The sequence below is a fragment of the Aspergillus vadensis genome, assembly GCF_003184925.1.
Source record: "Aspergillus vadensis CBS 113365 unplaced genomic scaffold BO88scaffold_25, whole genome shotgun sequence".
In the NCBI taxonomy this organism is placed as follows: Eukaryota; Fungi; Ascomycota; class Eurotiomycetes; order Eurotiales; family Aspergillaceae; genus Aspergillus; species Aspergillus vadensis.
The window spans coordinates 436,319-454,989 of record NW_020292063.1 but is presented as its reverse complement, the minus strand read 5'-3'; the positions used below and the strand labels follow the sequence as shown (position 1 = coordinate 454,989).

The 18,671-nt window shown below is 52.6% G+C and overlaps 8 protein-coding genes across 8 annotated transcripts; 3 read left to right on the top strand and 5 right to left on the bottom strand.

Annotated features, from left to right (window-relative positions):
• The first annotated feature begins 81 nt into the window (after positions 1-81).
• cap2 (F-actin-capping protein subunit beta) lies at positions 82-1,496 on the top strand. The gene is made up of 5 exons (XM_025707505.1): positions 82-165; positions 287-666; positions 730-999; positions 1,077-1,124; positions 1,179-1,496. Exons 1-5 carry the CDS (start codon positions 137-139, stop codon positions 1,250-1,252), a joined length of 801 nt encoding a protein of 266 aa, XP_025559285.1. The 5' UTR covers positions 82-136; the 3' UTR covers positions 1,253-1,496.
• BO88DRAFT_407682 (mediator of RNA polymerase II transcription subunit 11) lies at positions 1,434-2,418 on the bottom strand. Its single transcript, XM_025707504.1, has 2 exons — positions 2,264-2,418; positions 1,434-2,099 (listed from the first exon to the last, which is right to left on the bottom strand). Exons 1-2 carry the CDS (start codon positions 2,345-2,347, stop codon positions 1,653-1,655), a joined length of 531 nt encoding a protein of 176 aa, XP_025559284.1. The 5' UTR covers positions 2,348-2,418; the 3' UTR covers positions 1,434-1,652.
• A 195-nt stretch (positions 2,419-2,613) lies between these two features.
• BO88DRAFT_407681 (putative transcription initiation factor TFIID subunit) lies at positions 2,614-5,715 on the top strand. Its single transcript, XM_025707503.1, has 5 exons — positions 2,614-2,900; positions 3,232-3,373; positions 3,424-3,467; positions 3,521-4,332; positions 4,382-5,715. Exons 1-5 carry the CDS (start codon positions 2,718-2,720, stop codon positions 5,436-5,438), a joined length of 2,238 nt encoding a protein of 745 aa, XP_025559283.1. The 5' UTR covers positions 2,614-2,717; the 3' UTR covers positions 5,439-5,715.
• A 42-nt stretch (positions 5,716-5,757) lies between these two features.
• ppe1 (putative ribosomal protein/carboxylic ester hydrolase (Ppe1)) lies at positions 5,758-7,851 on the bottom strand. Its single transcript, XM_025712803.1, has 5 exons — positions 7,167-7,851; positions 6,585-7,090; positions 6,419-6,509; positions 6,112-6,365; positions 5,758-6,023 (listed from the first exon to the last, which is right to left on the bottom strand). Exons 1-5 carry the CDS (start codon positions 7,352-7,354, stop codon positions 5,797-5,799), a joined length of 1,266 nt encoding a protein of 421 aa, XP_025559282.1. The 5' UTR covers positions 7,355-7,851; the 3' UTR covers positions 5,758-5,796.
• A 174-nt stretch (positions 7,852-8,025) lies between these two features.
• BO88DRAFT_395424 (uncharacterized protein) lies at positions 8,026-10,330 on the top strand. The gene is made up of 2 exons (XM_025705195.1): positions 8,026-8,598; positions 8,660-10,330. Exons 1-2 carry the CDS (start codon positions 8,446-8,448, stop codon positions 10,079-10,081), a joined length of 1,575 nt encoding a protein of 524 aa, XP_025559281.1. The 5' UTR covers positions 8,026-8,445; the 3' UTR covers positions 10,082-10,330.
• Positions 10,331-10,350: 20 nt separating this feature from the next.
• npl4 (nuclear protein localization protein 4) lies at positions 10,351-13,232 on the bottom strand. The gene is made up of 4 exons (XM_025707502.1): positions 12,972-13,232; positions 12,774-12,904; positions 11,211-12,684; positions 10,351-11,132 (listed from the first exon to the last, which is right to left on the bottom strand). Exons 1-4 carry the CDS (start codon positions 13,068-13,070, stop codon positions 10,833-10,835), a joined length of 2,004 nt encoding a protein of 667 aa, XP_025559280.1. The 5' UTR covers positions 13,071-13,232; the 3' UTR covers positions 10,351-10,832.
• A 213-nt stretch (positions 13,233-13,445) lies between these two features.
• Positions 13,446-14,694, bottom strand: pst2 (putative NADH-quinone oxidoreductase Pst2). Its single transcript, XM_025707501.1, has 4 exons — positions 14,604-14,694; positions 14,444-14,529; positions 13,983-14,379; positions 13,446-13,906 (listed from the first exon to the last, which is right to left on the bottom strand). The coding sequence occupies exons 1-4, from the start codon at positions 14,628-14,630 to the stop codon at positions 13,805-13,807; spliced, it is 612 nt and encodes a 203-aa protein (XP_025559279.1). The 5' UTR covers positions 14,631-14,694; the 3' UTR covers positions 13,446-13,804.
• A 1,053-nt stretch (positions 14,695-15,747) lies between these two features.
• yth1 (cleavage polyadenylation factor RNA-binding subunit YTH1) lies at positions 15,748-16,974 on the bottom strand. The gene has a single exon (XM_025707500.1). It carries the CDS (start codon positions 16,541-16,543, stop codon positions 15,779-15,781), a length of 765 nt encoding a protein of 254 aa, XP_025559278.1. The 5' UTR covers positions 16,544-16,974; the 3' UTR covers positions 15,748-15,778.
• Between the last annotated feature and the right edge of the window lie 1,697 nt (positions 16,975-18,671).

Below are 18,671 nucleotides of genomic sequence, written 5' to 3'. Positions count from 1 at the left end.
GGCAGTAGCCCCACCACATTCCCGATGGGGAAATAACCTAGGGGGCGGCGGATCGCCTTGGGGAGAACGGCGGAACCCGTGCCTTAACAGTAGACAGACTCAACCACAATTAGACACATTTCAGCATATCATCATCATGGCTGACGCTCAATTCGATAGTGCGCTGTAAGTGCTGCAGATTTGGCTTTGCTTCAAAACTATGAAGCCTGCCTAGTCTCTGGAAGCGACCGATCCAAGCCATCGACCCCGCTTGCTGCCTCCCGCTGACCATCATACCTGCTTCCAGGGACCTGCTCCGGCGTCTCAACCCCCGCGATACGAAGCAAAACCTCCAGGCAATCACCTCCATCGTCCCCGATCTGACCGAAGATCTTCTCTCTTCTGTCGATCAGCCCCTAGAGATCCGCAAGTGCCCCAAGACAGACCGCGACTACCTCCTCTGTGACTACAACCGCGACGGAGATAGCTACCGGTCGCCCTGGAGCAATGAATTCGACCCCCCGCTGGAAGATGGAACCGTGCCCAGTGAGCGAGTGAGAAAGCTCGAGGTCGCTGCCAACGAGGCATTCGATGTCTACCGTGAGCTGTACTACGAGGGTGGAGTAGGCAGCGTGTACTTTTGGGACTTGGACGATGGATTCGCCGGTGTTATACTGTTGAAGAAGGGTGAGCGAGTGCTGTCTTGTTACTTCAGACTGGCATTTCAAGCTAACATCCTGTTTTGTATAGGAGTTACACCAGGTGCTAAGAGCTCAGGAGAATGGGACAGTATCCACGTCTTCGAGGCTACCGACAGAGCGCGCATGTCCCACTACAAGCTGACTAGCACCGTCATCCTGCACTTGGCTAATGAATCCGAGTCTTTGGGTGAGATGGACCTCAGTGGTAACATGACCCGTCAGGTGGAGGTGGATCTGCCCGTCGAGTCGGATGCGAGCCACGTCGCCAATGTTGGTCGACTTGTTGAGGACATGGAGTTGAAGATGAGGAACTTGCTGCGTATGTCTTCCTTGTGCGGCCGTGAAGCGTGTGTTGTTACGTTACTGAGCTAATTGCTAATCGAACTGTTCTTACAGAGGAGGTATACTTCGGCAAGGCTAAGGATGTTGTGGGTGAACTTCGGAGTAAGTGCAGGCCTAATCAGCTGGCGGGCAATTTCATGCTAATACGCGGAACAGGTCTCCCTTCCTTGTCCGAGTCGAACAGAGATCGGGCTACCCACCTGGAGATGATCCGGTCTATGCACAGCTAGTTGTCTGTTTGTCAGTTAAGGAAGCCATTATAGCGTCGTTTTAGAGGCTGTTATTATTTACATTTGTTGTATGTACTTCGAGCTCAAGGTTCCTGGGGATCCCAATATTACTCGTATACGATGAACTGCAGGCGTTATGTGATTGTGCGTTGTAAGTACCAATTTCTGTGATGGCCTGGCTAGCCTTTCTCGCGAGCAAATCTTCATTGCATAATGCAAAATCAATTGCAATACATTCAATAAATATGGGTATCATAGACAGGCTGTCCGCTTAGCTCCACCTGCAACCACATGGCAAGATATGGTACCGAACTCCAGATAGTAGAGCAATCACCATATTCGCCAATTCAAGGACCAAGCCATATCAAAATTTCGTAAATCATCCCAACATCAATGGCGTCTAATCAACCTCCATCTTCTCCTGCTCACCCTCTGTCTTCGCTCCCGAGCTCACAGACGCCGGATTGCTAATCCGCTCCACGAACTCCCTCGCAGCAGCCCACAGCTCTGCCTCCTTATCCTTGCCCACCGTATCCTTCCGACTGTTAAGCCAACTGACATCGAGCGGGTTCGATGATGCGCCCGCTACTCCACCACTGCTCGCACCAGGTAGATTCTCCGCTCTCGACGCTGTGTCCGGCGCAAGAATAGACGCCTCTTCCAGAGCATACACCTGACGACGGAGCCGAACATCAATGGACGAAAGGAGAGCGAAGTATTGCGATGTGGCCTCCTTGAAGCGGGCTTGGTGGGATGCGAGAGAATTGTCCGAAGGTGACTCGCCCGACCGAGCATTGGTCAGGGCTTGGATTGCGAGACCCGCGGAATGAATTAGCTTGGCCACATCCTGTAGTGAATTGCGGCGATTAGTGAGGGTGGAATGATATCAATGACACAATATGAATAATGTAGTAGCGGGGATGTTGAGTATCCATCGCTAGCAAAGTTGCATTTCGGTGGTGTCGCGCGGGGAATAATCCCGGGCCTCTATTTCTTTTCTCTTAGGCTTACCTTGTCTATTTCATTCAATTGCCGGATTCGATCCGCTGATGTGAAGACTTGGTCTGGCTGGCGGGTGTCTTTGACGTCTGTCATTTTGTTTGGTTCTTGGATTTTTATTTGTTTTTGTTCCAGGCTGCCAGCAGAAGGAAGTAGTCAAGTAGAAGTGACAGGTAGAATTGGCGATGGAGTAACTACTCGATCTGGACCTGCAACCAACAAGCTCCGTCACGTGCCCACCCAACCCGGGGAACTCTGCTTACCTCAGCCGGGGCCCGACGCGCTAGACCCGAAGCGCGATAGTGCGATATCAGAACTTCAAAACCTCCCGTGAATACTTGCGCGCCTCGTCCTGCCGTCACCCTGCTGTTACTTGCGACTCGCGATTAATCCCGTCTCATCCGCTCGCTCCTCAATACCTACGTCAGAGCCTACAGTTTAATCTGTAACTGATCGTTCAAGCGCGATGTCTGCGCCAGGCGGGGCCCCCAGCCCTGCTCCCCGAAGTGGAAGCATGGGGCCCGGTGGTGGCATGTCTATGCCTCCTCAGCAGCCCATGACCAACGCCGGGCCTGTCACTCCGGGTCCTCCTGCGCCTCCGCCGCCGCCTCCCGGAGGTCCGATGTCGCAGCAGAACCTGAATCAAATAGTAAGTCATTAGTTTATCTTGAAATGTCTATGTTTGTTATTGGGGTGTACTATGTTTCATTGCGTCATGTGCCTGTGCCTGGACTGCGGTGTGATAGGGTGGTGTGTTACCCCGATGTATGCTTTCCGCACATGGCTTGGTTATGGTTATGAACTAAGTCAGTTGTGATTGTCTTTTACACTCACTGAGGGGGTATGGGAATGCCTACGTTTGCTGTCCGAGCTTACTCTTTGTCATCGAATCTTGCCGTCCATCATGTCGGTCGTATATTGCTACTACTGCGCATCATGCTGTCACATTGTATGTCAACGTCTGTACTAATTTTTTCCAGGTCATCGATTATCTTGCGAAGAAGGGTTATAGTCGTACGGAGGCTATGCTACGTATTGAGTCGGCACATCAAGAAATCGATGGCCGTCCTCCTATGCCCCCTCTTGGCGAAGATGCACGACCCAAGTACAGGATGGGTTTTGGTAAGTCCTTTTCGGTCTTGTTGATACGAAACAGTGCTAACAGTACGTAGACTTGCTCAAGGTTTGGGTTGAAGACAACTTGGATCTTTACAAGGTAAGAAGCAGAATCCTTCTCACATGTATCGGATCCATACTTACGTTCTAAAGCCTGAACTGAGACGTGTCCTCTGGCCGCTATTCGTATACACCTTCATCAACATGGTGTCTTCCTTCAAGCCGCAGGATGCCAAGCAGTTCTTTGATCTGAACAAGAACCTCTTCTTGCCTGAGCACACAGAAGATGTGCGCGCATTGGAGCCAATCAGCTTGCCAGAGCATGTGCAAGCCAATTCGACCGCCAAGCTATATCGTACAAACAAGTATCGTTTGGTTCTCAGCAACCCAGCCTTTTCGAACCTCATGCAATTCCTGGAAAGCAAGCAGAAAGAGGGTGGCTCAGATATGACTGCAATTCTAAGCAGTTATTGTACTATTATCACCAAAGAGCGTACCGCGGACGATAGATTCAGTTTCGCTGCGATGCTGGGCCAAACAGATGGTCAGACATTTCCCAGTGAAGATGAAGGCATTCCTGGTCACCATCCCGGCTCTGCATACACTGGAGACAACCCGAACATGGCGGGAACTCTGCCCAGGCTTAAGCTAGGAAAGCTCCCTCTGGAGCAAGCCCTCGAGACAGATGTTAGGGGCGAGCTGGCGGATGAGGATGCGAAGAACCCTCCAGGCCCAGGTCAAAACACTCTGATTCAAGAGTTTGACCAGATGATCAAGAAGGAAGAGGATGAAGAAGCTCCAACTCGTGCTGATATCCCCTATCCTCCGTCAACTGCTCGAGATGTGGCTATAGAGATTCAGAAGGTTAAGGAGAACCGCGACAGGTTCAGGATTGAGGGCAGGACTGGTGGCGTGGGTCCCGCTGTGAGCGTCTGCATGTTCACCTTCCACAACACTTATGATGGGTAGGTAACATGGTCTCATTGGTACTAGGTCTTGACTAACAATCAACAGAATCAACTGTTTGGACTTTTCGGATGATCTTATGCTCGTCGCAGCTGGTATGCAAGAGTCATACATCCGGGTCTGGAGCATGGATGGCAAGAAAATCCAATCGACCTACGACAACGTGGATGATACTCCACCTTCGAACTCCCGTCGTCTAATCGGACACTCCGGACCGGTCTATTCAGTGGCATTTGCACCATCGATTACCAAGACGGATAATGCCGTCGCCCCGACGAACGCTCGCTGGCTGCTTTCGTCGTCTGCAGATAAGACCATCCGTCTCTGGTCCTTAGACCTTTGGCAGTGCATGGTGGTCTACAAGGGCCATGACCAACCGGTTTGGGACCTTCAGTGGGGCCCCTACGGCCATTACTTCGTTTCTGGCGGACACGACAAGACTGCCCGCCTGTGGGTTACGGATCATATCCGCCAACAGCGTATCTTTGTCGGTCACGACCAAGACGTTGACTGCATCTGCTTCCACCCCAACTCGGCGTACGTCTTTACCGGTAGCTCCGACCACACGGTCCGCATGTGGGCCGTTACCACGGGAAATGCAGTCCGCATGTTCACCGGACACACTGGCAACATCACTGCTTTGGCATGCAGCCGCGATGGAAAGCTCCTCGCATCGGCAGATGACCAAGGATCCATCCTACTGTGGGACCTTGCTCCTGGCCGACTGCTGAAGCGCATGCGCGGTCACGGAAAGGGCGGAATCTGGTCCCTGAGCTGGAGCGTCGAATCAACAGTCCTCGTCTCCGGTGGTGCTGATGGCACTGTCCGCGTGTGGGATGTCACGGGCCCGGCTCAGGACCCCTCTCAAGGCCGTGTCGTCGGCGAGGGCGGCGCAGGCACCAAGGTCGACGGCAGCAACCAGCCAGCACCCAGCACTACGCAAACCTCAAGTGCGGTCGCTCCGGGTATGGGCAAGAAGAAGGGCAAGGATGTCGTGGTGACGCCCGACCAGATCAGCGCTTTTCCCACGAAGAAGAGCCCGGTCTACAAGGTGAAGTTTACGAATATGAATTTGATCATTGCCGGGGGCGCCTATCTTCCTTGAGTGAGGGACGTGTATGCAACAGCGCCAGATACCCCTTATTCCTTTTCTTCTTTTCCGCTCTGATCTATATCATCTTTCTGTTCTTCGTTTGATACGATATCCTGTCTTTTTATCCCACATCCATGGGAAGGATAATCGGTAGCATGTGGCGTCTTTGGGGGCATTGACGGTGGGCATTGGTGTTGGTGGCGGCATTGTATTTAATCTAGGATGGAAAGATCCTACTACTAGTTACCATCTTTATCTCAAATACTCAATACATTTATTATGAAACAACACATTCTTCCTATGTGCATCACTGTTTACAGAATGGAATAACCTTAAGCCTATATTCAACACCTAGTATGGTATACTATATTTATATCTTCTTAAACAGCCCCCCAACACCAGCACCAGCACCAGCACCACTCCCAGCCCCCTTCTTCATCGCCGCCGAAGCCTGCAAATCCGCCACCTTAGGCGGCAAAACCAACGCACTGCGGTCATTCCTCTTATAAAAATCTACCAAAATCTGCGCGGTTTTGGCCGGTTGATCTTCCTGAATGAAATGGCCTGCTTCCGGCAGGACTTGTAGTTGGTATTTACCTGCAGATATCGATATTAGCATTCACCACACAGCACATATTCGAAGGAGATGAAAGAAATAGAAGGGACGGAACGGGGTTATACGCACCCTGCATCTGCCCAATCATCAACTCCTTATCAAGACGATCCGTCCCCGCTAGGAGGAGTAACTTCCCACCACGAGCATCGAGGAACTTGCGACTTAGACCGACGAACCAGTTCTCCCAGAAGGGTTTCGTGGCGGAGAGATTAGTTCGCCAGATCCAGGGTTTGGTGGGGTCAGGTGAGTTGGGGTCTTCGTAGAGGAGGGAGGGGACGGAGACGCGGGCGGAGGTTTTGTTGCGGATTGTGCGGGAGCGGGTGCTTTACAGTTTGGTTAAGTAGATGAGTGTGGAAGGGGTTGGTTGATCACTTACTGCCATTCTATTCCCGAAGTGATGGATGGGAAGCGCGAAGGGCGGGTCATGAGATAGGTTTCCATGCTTTGGAGGGCGTCCATGGCGGATCCTGTTTCTTTCTGTTAGTATTTTATTTTCTTTTACTTGTAGTTTGCTTGGTGAGATGAGGTGAAGGCTGGCTTACCCTCTACAACATCCAAAACTGCATATGCTAGTACTTTACTTCCCAGCTCGCCCTGTCTGGCTACATCGGTGATCACCGCACCACCTAGACTATGGCCGACAAGGACCAGATCGGGGAGGCTCTCCCAGCCCATTCGGGTCTGGGTTTCGCGGACCACGAATACGAGGTCCCGGTTCAGCGTCTCGAGGCTTAGATCTAGCTCGATGCCCTCGTCCCCATCCTCGCCTGAGGCGTGGGTGACTGCCGTGCTGCCGTGGTCGCGGGCATCTATGGACAAGATTCCGGCTTTGGGGATGATCTTGCGGATCTCCCCGGCGCATGCGGCGAATGATAGACCGGATGAGCCGGCGCCGTGGTGCATGACGAAGAGAGGACTGGAGGAGTCTGCTGGTGGTGTGAGGTAGACATGGTGAGTAATCTTGGTGTTGTTGGATGTGTCTATTTGTGTAAGATAGAGCTCCTGGGTGAAGTAGTCTGTCCAGGGAAGGGTTGTTTGTTGGACGGATCTGATAAGTGTGTTAGTTTGGTGATCGCTAGATAGTGAATTGTGGAGGAGGGCCGGCGGTGTGAGGGCATACGCACCCGCGTCCTGGCCTTGCAAACAGTTGTCTGCTGGGTGAGGGAACTATCGTCCCTGTGGACGAGGTTGAGGAAGAGTCATCGTCGTGACTGACCTCCTCGTCGAGGGGTTGCATGGACGGCCCGGTTGGCGGTTGGAGAGGCAGCTTGGCCAGTCTGGACTTGGCAAAGGATTTTTGCAGCTCGCTCATGAAGGCTGCACAGCTTTACTGGGTAGATAGGTAGATGGGGTTGTGGAAAGGATCAGCTCTAGGTTTGGAGGTGTGGATGTTGACATTGGAGAGAAGCTTGAGTCGGGAGTTGGGAGCTGGAGCTGGCGAGTGGATCATGCGGTTGATGGAGGGGATGTTTAGTGGCGGGTGAGTAGATCTGGAGGGGAATGATAGGCGTGTGTGCTGTTGGCACCACTATGGTCCAGATGAAGGATCTGTAGATTGGATATAGAGTTTTTTTGTCACAGTAGTAAATGTGTCTGAAGTATAAGAGGTCTTATAGAAAGATAAGCTGACGGAGGAATGGATTTGCTGCATACCAAGGTGGCTGATACCGTACATACCGTATCGTATTGACTGATGATACTTGATGGTATATTGCAGATCACCATGTTTTTCCAGGGATCTTTCTCCCAGTGGGTCTTCGATCTTATCAACTGGGGTCTGTATAGAGTGCAATCAATTGTCTATCCACAATTACCCTCTGAATTATGGTCTAGACAATATAGAGCAAGCATGCACCAGGATGGGTTTCCCCACGGTGCGGCAGGTCAGCTGACCAGGCGTGTGCCTGATGGATCGACGCGCTAATTGTGTACTTCCTGCTTTCTTCTTTGTTCTTACTCTTGTTGTAAGTCTCTCCTGCTACTATGCATCAACGAGAACTGTCTTCTCCAACATGCACCTATGCCTTGCAATTCCAATCCTGTCCTCCTATTGTCTCACCTCCTCATCCTTACCATTGACTTCTCCCATCCTGCACCAGCAAATGGCGGTGATGAACATTGTGTCCATGACGGTGACATAAGCCATCCGTGACGTCACGGCTGAGCATTGCCGCCAGCCAGATGCCAGCCAGTGATGCTCGCAACCATCATGGATCCCCTTCTTGTGTGCTTTTGGGGCCCTCCCGGTTCCACTGTCCAGCAATTGCCATGCCGTGACGTCAGCATTAGCCTCATGACTCTCCCCATCGGCATCCCGATCGAATTCGCGCCTTCGTTTCTTATCTTGACCCATCTGTCCCCGCACCTATCTTTCCATAGCGCACCAGGGTGAAGAAAAGCACAATGGTGTCCCTTAAATTTAGACGAAGCGACGAGTCCGACAGGACCGGTGAGCAGCGCGATCGAGAGGATGAGCGACGACACGATGAGCCAGATGAGCGCACACGACTGCTCCCGCGCGAGCCCCCGGCCTATCTGAGCCCTGATGACCCTGCTGTGAGCTTCGCATAGAAACACCTCCCTTCACTTACAAGATGGCTAACACCAGGCTCGCCAGGTTTCTCCCTACAACCTCTGGGGCATCCGAGCCCTGCGAGGCCTCTCCTCCCTGTTCCTCGCCATCAGCTTCATCTGGTGGACCTTCCTTCTCGTCTCCCTCTTCGTCAGTCCACCCATGATGCACTCGCGCGGATCCGGATTCTTCAGTTTCGCCTACACGACCCTGACAACCGGGTACCTCCTGCTCGGACTCCTGTTCTTCGCTATCCCGTCCAAACCCATGTCCGTGTCCGGTATCATCATCGCCATCTTCCTCCTCATCGACATGATCCTCACTCTAGCCGTCCCTCGCATCCGGCTTGAAGAAGGCTGGGTGGGAGTAGCATCGGTAGTCTGGGCAGCTTTCATCTCTCTCTATACTATCGTCCAGAACCACTCCGTGGCATGGGGTAAGCGGGAGGAAGAGGAGCGCCTGACAGGGCGGCCGGAAACCCGTCGTCCCCTGCGCGAATGGGTCGCTGTTCTCATTCAGACCGTCTTCCTGGTCATTTTCGCTATCATTGTCATCCTGTTTACCGCCACCCTGATCCTTCGCGCCCGCGATGCATCTCTCCCCGCCCCCGGCAAGAAATACTACGTCAACGGCGACAGCTACCAAGTCCACCTCCACTGCGTCGGTAACGCTACCCACAGCCTTCAGAATGACACCCCGACAATCCTCATCGAAGGCGGAGACTGGCCCGTCGAACATACCCTGCAGCCCTTCATCCACGATGCATACCAGTCTGGCATCGTCCCTCGTTACTGCTACTGGGATCGTCCCGGCTTCGGCTGGTCCGACAACGCGCCCTCCCCCTTCTCCGCCGGCATGGCAGCAGATGCTCTATCCGAAGCCCTCGCTCTCGCCGGCGAAGAAGGTCCCTGGATCCTCGTCTCCGCCAGCGTAGGTGGCATCTACAGCCGCATCTTCGCCAGTCGCCACCTGCTCGAGATCTCGGGTATTGTTCTGATCGACAGCCTTCACGAAGACTACCTCAGTAACATCGGTTCCCCGGGCCGCGGCTTCACCCTCTGGCTTCGCGGCATCTTCACCCCGCTAGGACTGGATCGTATCGCCGGAGCCATCTTCAAGGGACGCACGCGCGAAGACCGCGTCTACGGCCGCAGCTCCTACCAAACGGGGAAGATCGTCAAGGCGAAATTACAGGAGAATCTTGTTGCTGAGTCGATGACCTCCTCGGAGATCCAGACGGCCAGACACGTCCAGATGGCGGATACGCCACTCGTGGTGATCAGCTCGGGTATTGAGGTCCGGAAGAGTGAGAAGTGGACGAAGAGACAGGAGGAGTTGACGAAAATCACGAAGAACCTCAAGAACTTTGATATTGTAAAGGGGGCGCCACATGAGGTTTGGCGCGATGTGGAGGGGCGGAGGGTTATTGAGAAGAGATTGGGTGAGTTGGTTAAGAAGGATGAGTAGGGATTGTATTCCTTTTAATATCACTTCTGTTCTTATCCCTTTCTTTCTTATTCTTTTTCATATTGTGTTCCTGTTTGCCTGTCCCCTTCCTCGGCTTATGATATTCATATCTCTTCACATATCTAGTCACTTTATCTCTTACAAACCGTGTTTGGAATCTTGCACGATCTTACGAAATTGACGATACATTATGTTGTGATTTTTCCATACTGTACTATATTCACCATATGATACGTACTCAGCTCAGTCATTGTTCTATTCCCAAGTAACCCAACTACCCTGAGAATTATAGAATTGACATATGATAATGAAAGTAGTAGAGGCAGGTCAATGTAAGTATCCCACGTATTGATAAGTGGGAGTATAGTTCATATTCATGTGGCTTGGATGTACCACGCTATACTTTGTGTAAATATAATCCCGGTTTCCCCCATTTCCCCGTTTCCCCAATTTCCATTCCTTGCTTCCTTCCCTTATTATTTCCCATGCCCTTTTCTCCGGCTCGTCCTCCGCTTTAGGTACACGCGTGTGCGGCACGGACAAACGATTGTATATGTCTTGGAAGTAGGAGATGATCGAAATAGAATGGTGCTGGTTGAGACGTTTTGCGGTTGAGGTTGAGGTTGAGATGGAGCCCGAGACACAGAGTGACATAGTAATGGACAGGCAGAAAGAGATAGGATATAGAGATAGACGGAAGGAGATTTGGGATAGGTTGGGAATCGGTCATCGGACTAGTCAAAAAAGAATTTCATTCTAGACTAGCTCCCTTAAACCTCTTAGCAAGACGTTCACTTTCAGATTTGGGAGACTCGGGCCTGAGATGAGAGGAGGAAGAGGTAGTGGAGGGGAGGGAACGTTTTCCGGGGTTGTAGGGCACTGAACGTGGCGGGTAAGGCTCGGGTGTGGGCAGCCAGGGGCGCTTAGGGGGGCGCTCACCACTTTCCTGAAGAATGGTCACCAGGGTAGCCCATCCAGAGGTGTTGATCAGCTGCAGGCCATCTGCGGGGGCACGTTGCGTCGCGACGCGGCATAGTAGGGCTTCTTCGTCCTGTGAGAAGGTGGGTGTGTTTGGTTAGGACGGTTTGCGCCTGAATGGAAGAAAGTCATGTAGGCGATGAGGGTTTACCTTGTTGAATGTCGACAGGGAGTGCAGGAAGCACAGCATATGGAAGTCCGAGACGGCTCGGATTGCTTTGTCCGGGTCACCGTGGGTTACTAGCTTCTTCGCCACGTGGATGAGCTCCTGGCTCTCGCCGATGACTTCCCGGTTCTCGATGGGGAAGCTGCTGTCGGTGAATAGGGGGGAGGCGTCCGTAGGGAAACCGTGTGTCAAGGTGACCAGGAGGTACTCGACGGGGAAGCTGGGTTTCGCGTTCTGCTGGGCGCTGATGCCGTACTCGTTGATCTTGCGATAGAAGACCTCGGGGATATACCGCGACTTATTTTCGGTGTCGTCGTCCTCGGATTGCACCAGCATGACAGAGGGTTCTGCCGATGGTTCAACAATGTCCGCGCGGACCATCTCGACGGCCGCTACTGACGCCTGGTAAGCACTGATTGCAATGGCACCCTCCTCATCGCCACTCAGCACACAGGTGACAAAATTCGAGCCGAAGCGGCCTGTTCGGCTCCATTTCGTGGCCTTCGGGTGTTGCGCTTGCAACCGCGCCGCAAAAGCAATCTCCAAGGAGGACAGATAGTAGGAGTCTATGTGTCGTTTGCAGATCACCGAACCGTCTCCACTACCTGCGTCCAGTAGGTCCGTAAAGATCACGCCAATCCTCTCCAAACCACATAGATGTGCAACCTCGTCCACCTCCTTCTCGTTGGGCCATTCATGGAGCGTAACTCCATCCACCTCATCCACTTGCGGTGGCTCATAGATGGCCTGGACCACGGCTTTCACACCCAGCGGAACTTCCTTATACTCCTCATAGGTACCGTAGAGAAACCCTAACCGCTGGGCGCCCGACTTCCGCCAAAAGTCGAGCAACGAGTTGATGAGATCTGGCGAAGAGAACTCCACATGGTCCACCATCCGGAACTCTTGAGGCTGCAGACTGATCGCACTCGGCTGGCACTTGGTGCAAATGCCCTCCGGCCACTGCGGGTGTCCAGAGGGACAGTCTCGCCGTACCCGATAATACGGCTCACTAAGCGGGGGCATGAACGAGCTGTTGAGTTCGGCTTTGTTGGTCGAGGCGTTGATTTTGCGCAGGTACGAATGGAACGAGAGGTGCTTGATCTTCTTCTCCGCCAAATACTTGGGGTCGTAGGGCTCGAGCGGCATGCAGTAGTCGCACATTCCCTTGGGGCCGTGTCGGCAGAACTTCGAATCCAGGCCTCGCTTGATCTTCCCATCCTTCTTGTCCAGCATATCATCTAGCGGCGATTGTTGCACCACGTCCCAAGGGTTCTTGATGGTGGCTGTAGGCGAGCTCGGCTGCGGAGGGCGGAAGGTTACCGTTTCGCTTTGGGGCACGGGAGCTCCATTTAGACGTCGCGAAGCTTCACCTGCGCTGGGGGTTATGTGGCCGTTGGCTGTGCCATTCTGCTGTCCTTGGTTTTCTTGGTACCCGATGAAGAGCTTATCGCCGTGCCTGAAAGGAAAGAACCGAGCAGTGTCAGTAGCTGTGACAGGTAACTTGAATCGGCGCAGAGTCTGTCCAACATGCGGGTCTCAACTTACTTCAAGCCAACTTTGTCCAAACCCACGCCATCTAAGCTGTTAAGAAGTCTTTCTTCACCACCGGTGCCGATGGGCCGGTTGGAGAGGGTGATAGATGCGGGATCGACGTTCGGAGGGAGGCGTTCTAGGATCTAGAAGAGGGCATATAAGCACTCATTCGAGCTTTGAGTATTACGCCATAAGGTACAGGATGCACACCTGTGGCTGCAGAGACGGGAATAGTTCTTGCGGGTTGACCGTCAACCGAAACTGGCCGTTGCGGCTTTCGAACCTCAGTACGATCGTGCGTGACGCCATAGTGGTGACACCCTAGCAAGAAAGGGTTGGACTGAATAGTAGAGTTGAATCAATGTTTGTGCAGCTTAAGTAACACATCAAACTCATCAAACTCATCAGATCATGGCAGTGGGCGGGAGGGGAAGAGAGGTGAGAGAAGTTGAACGAAAGAGAGAGACAGAGAGTTGAGAGAGCTTGGAGGAGAGCCGATTAAGGCGGCAGCGGAGCTCTATCGTCATTGCAGGCCGTTACCGCCTGGTACCACCCCGCCGTCTCTTCTTCGCTGACAAATGGCGTATCTTTGGTAATCCAGATACTTCCCTCGTCAACGCATCCATAGCTTATTCATGACTACACATACTTCTAAGTCAAGAATGGTATATTCATATAGATTTATAAATGTATATTTATTTATTATGACTCTGTTCTATTTATAATAAGGAAATAGCATCACAACAACAAGAGACCCAGTCCTCCGAATTAAACGCCAGTATCCAATCCAACCCGGTCAAAGCAAAGCAAGGCACGAATGAAACTGCAGGGTATCAATGTAAATCGATTCACATAATGGTGCACTTCTTAGGCAAACCACATGGTCCCTCGTTACTATTGTCTGCATCACTCGCTCCCTGAGTGCCCTGACCGTTCTTGGCTGGCGCAGGCTGGGATTTCGGAGTCTGAGTTGTCTGCTTTTGCGACGCTGCTGCGGCCGCCGCAGGCTGCGACTCCGACTTTGCCTGCTCGCTACCATGTAGTCAAGCGAAGTTGTGGGCAGCAACGTGCTCGTAGAAGGCCTTGCCCTGGGCCTCAGCAACCTCGAGCTCGAGAGCGCTGGGCTGGCGGGAGCCGTCGGCACCCTGTGAAAAGAAAAGTCATCAGTATATTGTCGCCAATAGAAACGGTCCGGTGTCAGTCCTTGGGAGAAAAACTTACAGCAAAGGTACCAGCACCCCAGGCGCTACCACCGTGAACCTCGTTGAGGTTGGACAGCTGAGCGAAGACGGTCTTGTAGCCGAGAGGGACGTAGACGAAACCGTGGTGGGCGAGGGTGCTCATGGCAGCAAGGCAGGTGGACTCCTGACCACCACCCTGGGTACCGGTGGAAACAAAGAGACCGGCGTACTTGCCCCAGTAGCCACCGGAAGCCCAGATACCACCAGTGCGGTCCCAGAAGGCCTTCCACTGAGCGGGGAAGTTACCGTAGCGAGTGGGGATACCGAAGAGAACGGCGTCGTACTCAAGGAGGGTGTTGGCCTCAGCAATGGGGTAGCTGGACTTGGGGGGAGCGTGCATCTTAGCCAGAACATCGTCGGAGAGGGTCTCGGCGATCCTAGACGGTATAGGTTAGTCACCGGGACAATTGCGATGAACTTCAGTCGCAGCTATTGACATACTGGAAGATGTCGGCGGAACCGCCAGCAGCCTCAATACCCTTCTTCTCAGCCTCGGCCAGCTTGAGGATGTGGCCGTACATGGAGTACTGTAATCAATTGGCCCATTAGTCATGCGAATTTCCAATTTGTGGAGGTCACCAAACGGTGGGATATCACTTACGAAGACGATAGCGATCTTGGGAGCCATGGTGATGGTGGGGTGGTGGGGTGAACCTGGGAGAGAAGAAAGGCACAGAGGACGAGGTTACTTCTGATGAAGAGAAAAAGAAGACAAGCAAATGGGTCCGGCCATGGTGGCCAGACTTTATAGCCTCGAGAGGGAAAGGGGGGGGGGGAAGGACAAGGTACTGTGGTTGAGGAGCTCCGCAACTCAAAGCAGCTTCTTCTCACTCAGCGTTTGGCAAGCATCCGTAATCGATTACTACCGTTCGCCTGTTCCCGTACGGACCCTTTCTCCCTGGCACGATGATTGGTCTGGAGGTACTTAAAAGTGGAATTCCGGAGCCACTCGGCGTGATGCTATCCAATCAATCGTGAATGTGGAGCCTTACGGATCATTGACAAATGGAGCTCGGATGGACTCGACTGGCGCTGAACGATCTCTTATTCACCATCTCATAAGCCCCTCCTCTCATCTCCTCCCCGTGGGAGCAAGCAATGGAGACACCTTTGGCGGCACGGGTTTGATCCCTCCTCTTTTTGGGAATTGAAAGGGCCCCTGATGAAGATTAGATGATCCTGACAATATTCTTTCTCATCTTCCAGTTGCTAACTAGGGGCATCTGCTTGTTCTGTGGGCTGATAGTCATGATGTCATCTGGATAGCACCTAATCACTATCAACTAATAGAATGTCTCTCACACTCCTACTGTGAAATAGCTGCTCTCTCTTTGTTTGTCAGGGGTTGCTGCTGACGCTTGCTTGGCCCTATCTCCAGTGTACACACTACACAGTAACCTAAGTAGTTGGCAATTGAGTAGCGGAAATCCGTGCACGGTCTGGCTAGACCGTCCATCGACTCCCGTACCCAGCCCCATATTAGATTGTCCCGATGTCTATGATGGACACCATATACCCAATCAAGCTAAAGCATCAGCTCTGCTTCATATCATTCTTATCGCATATTCTTTCATTCAATAATCTGTCTCCCTACTATGTATCCTCACATACACGACAAAGACAATCCAAATGCAACCTTGATAGATCTAACCATGTAAAATAAGTGTAAACATGCCTCTCAGCTGGGTATCTCGACGATTTTGTAAACTCAAATCTGCAAAACGAATACAACCAACCCCTCTTCCCTGCCACCATCATCATCTTTTTCTCCTTCTTCTATCCGCGTCCACGCCCCCGATACCGACCCCGCATGAAGCCTCCACCGCGACCACGCTCACTCCGCCATTCCCTCTCACGCTCCTTCTCCTTCTCCTGCTCCTCCCGGATCAAGGCCCGTTCCCGTTCCAGCTCCTCTTCGGTCTTCTCGACCCGAATCTGCGGACGGGGGAGGTTCTCCGACCACCGGGGATGAGCATCCACGCAGGCCTTGCCGTCCGGACAAAACCCAGCCAAGTAGTATTGACACAAGCGCCGACGAACATGCCGCTTGGCACACAGGGGTCCCAGCTCGCAGAATCCCCGGTCGTAGTGTTCACAGGGGGGCAGACGCGCCTGCTCCCGCACGTGCTGATACAGGCAGTCATCGCCATTGGGACAGTAGCCGGACCGCGAGAAGGACTGGCATTCCGGCATGCGGCGGAGGTTGTATTCATGAAGGTACTCGCACTTGAGACCCTTTTTGCAGAGTCCCTTGAGGAAATGCTTGCAAACCAGCGACCCATGTGTGGTTGACGGTGCTAGTCCCGACGCGGTGGTGGTCGACGTGGTGACACGCGATGGGGTCGGGTGGCGATCGGGACAGGCTGGTCCCAGAGGGCAGTGACCTTCGCTGTAGGCTTTGCAGACGGGTACATCACTGGCGAGGCCGAAGCCGTAGCTCTGGCGGAGGAAGGGGACGAAGGAGAAGTCATCAAAGCTCGGGTCGCGGGGGCTGTTGGAGGTGAGCACGCGTGATGCTGCATGGCTCACGTCTGCCGTCATGTTGATTGGTTTTGTGTTGAATGACAAGAGCGTACTAGGAAGGATAGAGAGGTAGAGCAGGAGCTTTTCGCTCGTCGACACGTTTGAGCGGAGGTCCTTGCTTTGTTTGCAGTCAATCAGTTGACTGGGGTGGGCTAGGATAAAGACCCAATTAGTGCCCTATTGCCTTGCAAAGTGTTTGGCACCCTCAAGCACTTAGCATATGGAAGAGAGCAGACTTGAAGGATGATGAATGATATGTCGGCAACGGATGAGTCCAGACAAGCGACTCGGAGCCTTGAAAGGCCAGTATGTTGAAAGAGGAAGGCGGTGGCAAATACAGCATGCTTATTCAGCAATCCCATTGTGGAAGTCCATCGAACCATTTATGATGTAAATATTGGTAGAACGCATGAAGAGCTGAAGAGCAGAAGAGCGTAAATCGAGTAGCATCTACTAGTTACTTCTACATTAAAATCGGGTTGTTCAAAAGGGATCCCTCGTCGATGCTTATTCCCCGCCCTTGTTTGGGCACAGTCAGCCATCCATGCTGCAGCGAGACGTACCCCGTCTTTCCTTGATGGTTGACGGCAGCCTGGGGGAGCGCCGGGCCCAGTTGCAGCAGGCCAATGGGTACGTTTCCCAGGCGCAGGCAAGCCTGGCTGCCCCTGCATACGAGCATTCCTACAACTTACGAGATCACATGGTCCGTTGCTCGATGGGTCTGAGGCCCGACTCCCTGCTCGACTGCGAGAAGGATGCATGTTGTACAGTGTAACTTGGGACTGGGGAATAGCCCGGGGAGTAACCCAGTCCGGTGAGCAGCACAACCTCAATGCTCCTATACTTCCTCCTCCCTTTTTTATCCATCTTCTTCTTTTCTTGTAGTGAATAGCTTCACCAACAATACCGGCGCGGTTGTCGGCGCTCCGGAGCGGCTCCTGTCGCTGGCGAGTAACGCGCCGGAGAAAAAGTGTACTTGACGCTAAGAACCCGAGGATTGTCTCACCCCTCCTCGTTCTCGGTGCCTATTCGCTCGGGGATCAGATGCACATTCAGTATGGGTGAAAAGGTCTCCCACTCAGCATCAAGGTAATTGAGTCGCGGTCCTTCATGCGGGGATGGGGCGTCACTAGTCCTACAGGTTAGTCGTCCGCGGCTGCGTCTCCCCCACAACCAACATTTCCCTCAGACGAGAGTGCAAAAGGGAAGAAAAATAATAATAAAGAAAAAAAAAAAAAAAAAAAAAAAAAAAAAAAAAAAAAAAAAAAAAAAAAAAAAGCAACGACGGTGGGAACTCTAACTGCAGCCATAAGAAAATAGTGGGCAAAAACTGCATTTTTCAACCCAGTCGATCCCCCAGTCCGATCCGGAACAACCGAGCGAATACTTTATAAGGATTACTGAGCATCTCCCCCATTGTGGCCAATCGCTGCAATGCTGATACATCCCGGCATTTGCTCTGGATATATTGGCATCAGCAGTCGATCGCTGAATTGACCTCTCCTCAGTCAGAATCAATAGTCCCGTGCGACGAGTCTATAATCTCATCGCGAGCTATTCGGGTTTTGGAGAAAGAAGGCTTAGTGACAGACGCCACTGTCATTGGACTTTTGCGAGGTCTCGAAGCACCAGGATCTCACCGGAGAGTATCGAGAGGGTAAGACCCGGGCCTTAAAAACAAACCTTAGCCAGCCGCGTCCTCTGGCTGGTACACCAGATGAAGAGGGAGAACGTTCCGGGGCGGCCAATGATCAACACGATCGCTTGATCTGCTCCTCCGACCTGGGAACCTGGGACAGCAAAAGGCGGGGTGACAACGTTTGGACCGTGTCTGGGGCTGTGGCTGGTCATCATCAGATGCTCCCATCGTCGGACGTTGATCTGATTGACTAGCCCAGGTCACTGCTGATGAAGGAGGGGGATCCGACCGAAATAGGCCCCTAACCTTAGCAGCCTGCATGACAAAGCTGCACAGGATGTTGCCTGCAAATCGGCCGCATTGCAACCCTAGAAACGAGAATACGTACGTGAGTAGTACGTGGTAGGGTACAGGGAAGGGTAGTTGTAGAAAAAGCCAAGTACCTGGATCATGAAAAGAGCGGGATGATACTGATGTAGCCACTGCGTCGGGTCGACTCAAGTGGTT

What these genes read in the sequence shown, in the direction of transcription:
- yth1 (XM_025707500.1), bottom strand. Translation starts at nt 16,543, where the DNA reads ATGACGGCAGACGTGAGCCATGCAGCATCACGCGTGCTCACCTCCAAC.
- npl4 (XM_025707502.1), bottom strand. Translation starts at nt 13,070, where the DNA reads ATGGCGTCACGCACGATCGTACTGAGGTTCGAAAGCCGCAACGGCCAG. An exon ending in TCCCGTCTCTGCAGCCACAG is followed by an intron (nt 12,905 to 12,971) that starts GTGTGCATCCTG and finishes GCCCTCTTCTAG; the next exon opens with ATCCTAGAACGCCTCCCTCC. An exon ending in TTGGACAAAGTTGGCTTGAA is followed by an intron (nt 12,685 to 12,773) that starts GTAAGTTGAGAC and finishes CTTTCCTTTCAG; the next exon opens with GCACGGCGATAAGCTCTTCA.
- pst2 (XM_025707501.1), bottom strand. Translation starts at nt 14,630, where the DNA reads ATGGCTCCCAAGATCGCTATCGTCTTC. An exon ending in CCAAGATCGCTATCGTCTTC is followed by an intron (nt 14,530 to 14,603) that starts GTAAGTGATATC and finishes AATTGATTACAG; the next exon opens with TACTCCATGTACGGCCACAT. An exon ending in GGTTCCGCCGACATCTTCCA is followed by an intron (nt 14,380 to 14,443) that starts GTATGTCAATAG and finishes TATACCGTCTAG; the next exon opens with GATCGCCGAGACCCTCTCCG.
- cap2 (XM_025707505.1), top strand. Translation starts at nt 137, where the DNA reads ATGGCTGACGCTCAATTCGATAGTGCGCT. An exon ending in GCTCAATTCGATAGTGCGCT is followed by an intron (nt 166 to 286) that starts GTAAGTGCTGCA and finishes ACCTGCTTCCAG; the next exon opens with GGACCTGCTCCGGCGTCTCA. An exon ending in TGTTGTGGGTGAACTTCGGA is followed by an intron (nt 1,125 to 1,178) that starts GTAAGTGCAGGC and finishes TACGCGGAACAG; the next exon opens with GTCTCCCTTCCTTGTCCGAG.
- BO88DRAFT_407682 (XM_025707504.1), bottom strand. Translation starts at nt 2,347, where the DNA reads ATGACAGACGTCAAAGACACCCGCCAGCCAGACCAAGTCTTCACATCA. An exon ending in AATTGAATGAAATAGACAAG is followed by an intron (nt 2,100 to 2,263) that starts GTAAGCCTAAGA and finishes AATTCACTACAG; the next exon opens with GATGTGGCCAAGCTAATTCA.
- BO88DRAFT_407681 (XM_025707503.1), top strand. Translation starts at nt 2,718, where the DNA reads ATGTCTGCGCCAGGCGGGGCCCCCAGCCCTGCTCCCCGAAGTGGAAGC. An exon ending in AGCAGAACCTGAATCAAATA is followed by an intron (nt 2,901 to 3,231) that starts GTAAGTCATTAG and finishes AATTTTTTCCAG; the next exon opens with GTCATCGATTATCTTGCGAA. An exon ending in TTCCACAACACTTATGATGG is followed by an intron (nt 4,333 to 4,381) that starts GTAGGTAACATG and finishes AACAATCAACAG; the next exon opens with AATCAACTGTTTGGACTTTT.
- ppe1 (XM_025712803.1), bottom strand. Translation starts at nt 7,354, where the DNA reads ATGAGCGAGCTGCAAAAATCCTTTGCCAAGTCCAGACTGGCCAAGCTG. An exon ending in ACTTCGGGAATAGAATGGCA is followed by an intron (nt 6,366 to 6,418) that starts GTAAGTGATCAA and finishes CAAACTGTAAAG; the next exon opens with CACCCGCTCCCGCACAATCC. An exon ending in GATGATTGGGCAGATGCAGG is followed by an intron (nt 6,024 to 6,111) that starts GTGCGTATAACC and finishes CGATATCTGCAG; the next exon opens with GTAAATACCAACTACAAGTC.
- BO88DRAFT_395424 (XM_025705195.1), top strand. Translation starts at nt 8,446, where the DNA reads ATGGTGTCCCTTAAATTTAGACGAAGCGACGAGTCCGACAGGACCGGT. An exon ending in TGAGCCCTGATGACCCTGCT is followed by an intron (nt 8,599 to 8,659) that starts GTGAGCTTCGCA and finishes CAGGCTCGCCAG; the next exon opens with GTTTCTCCCTACAACCTCTG.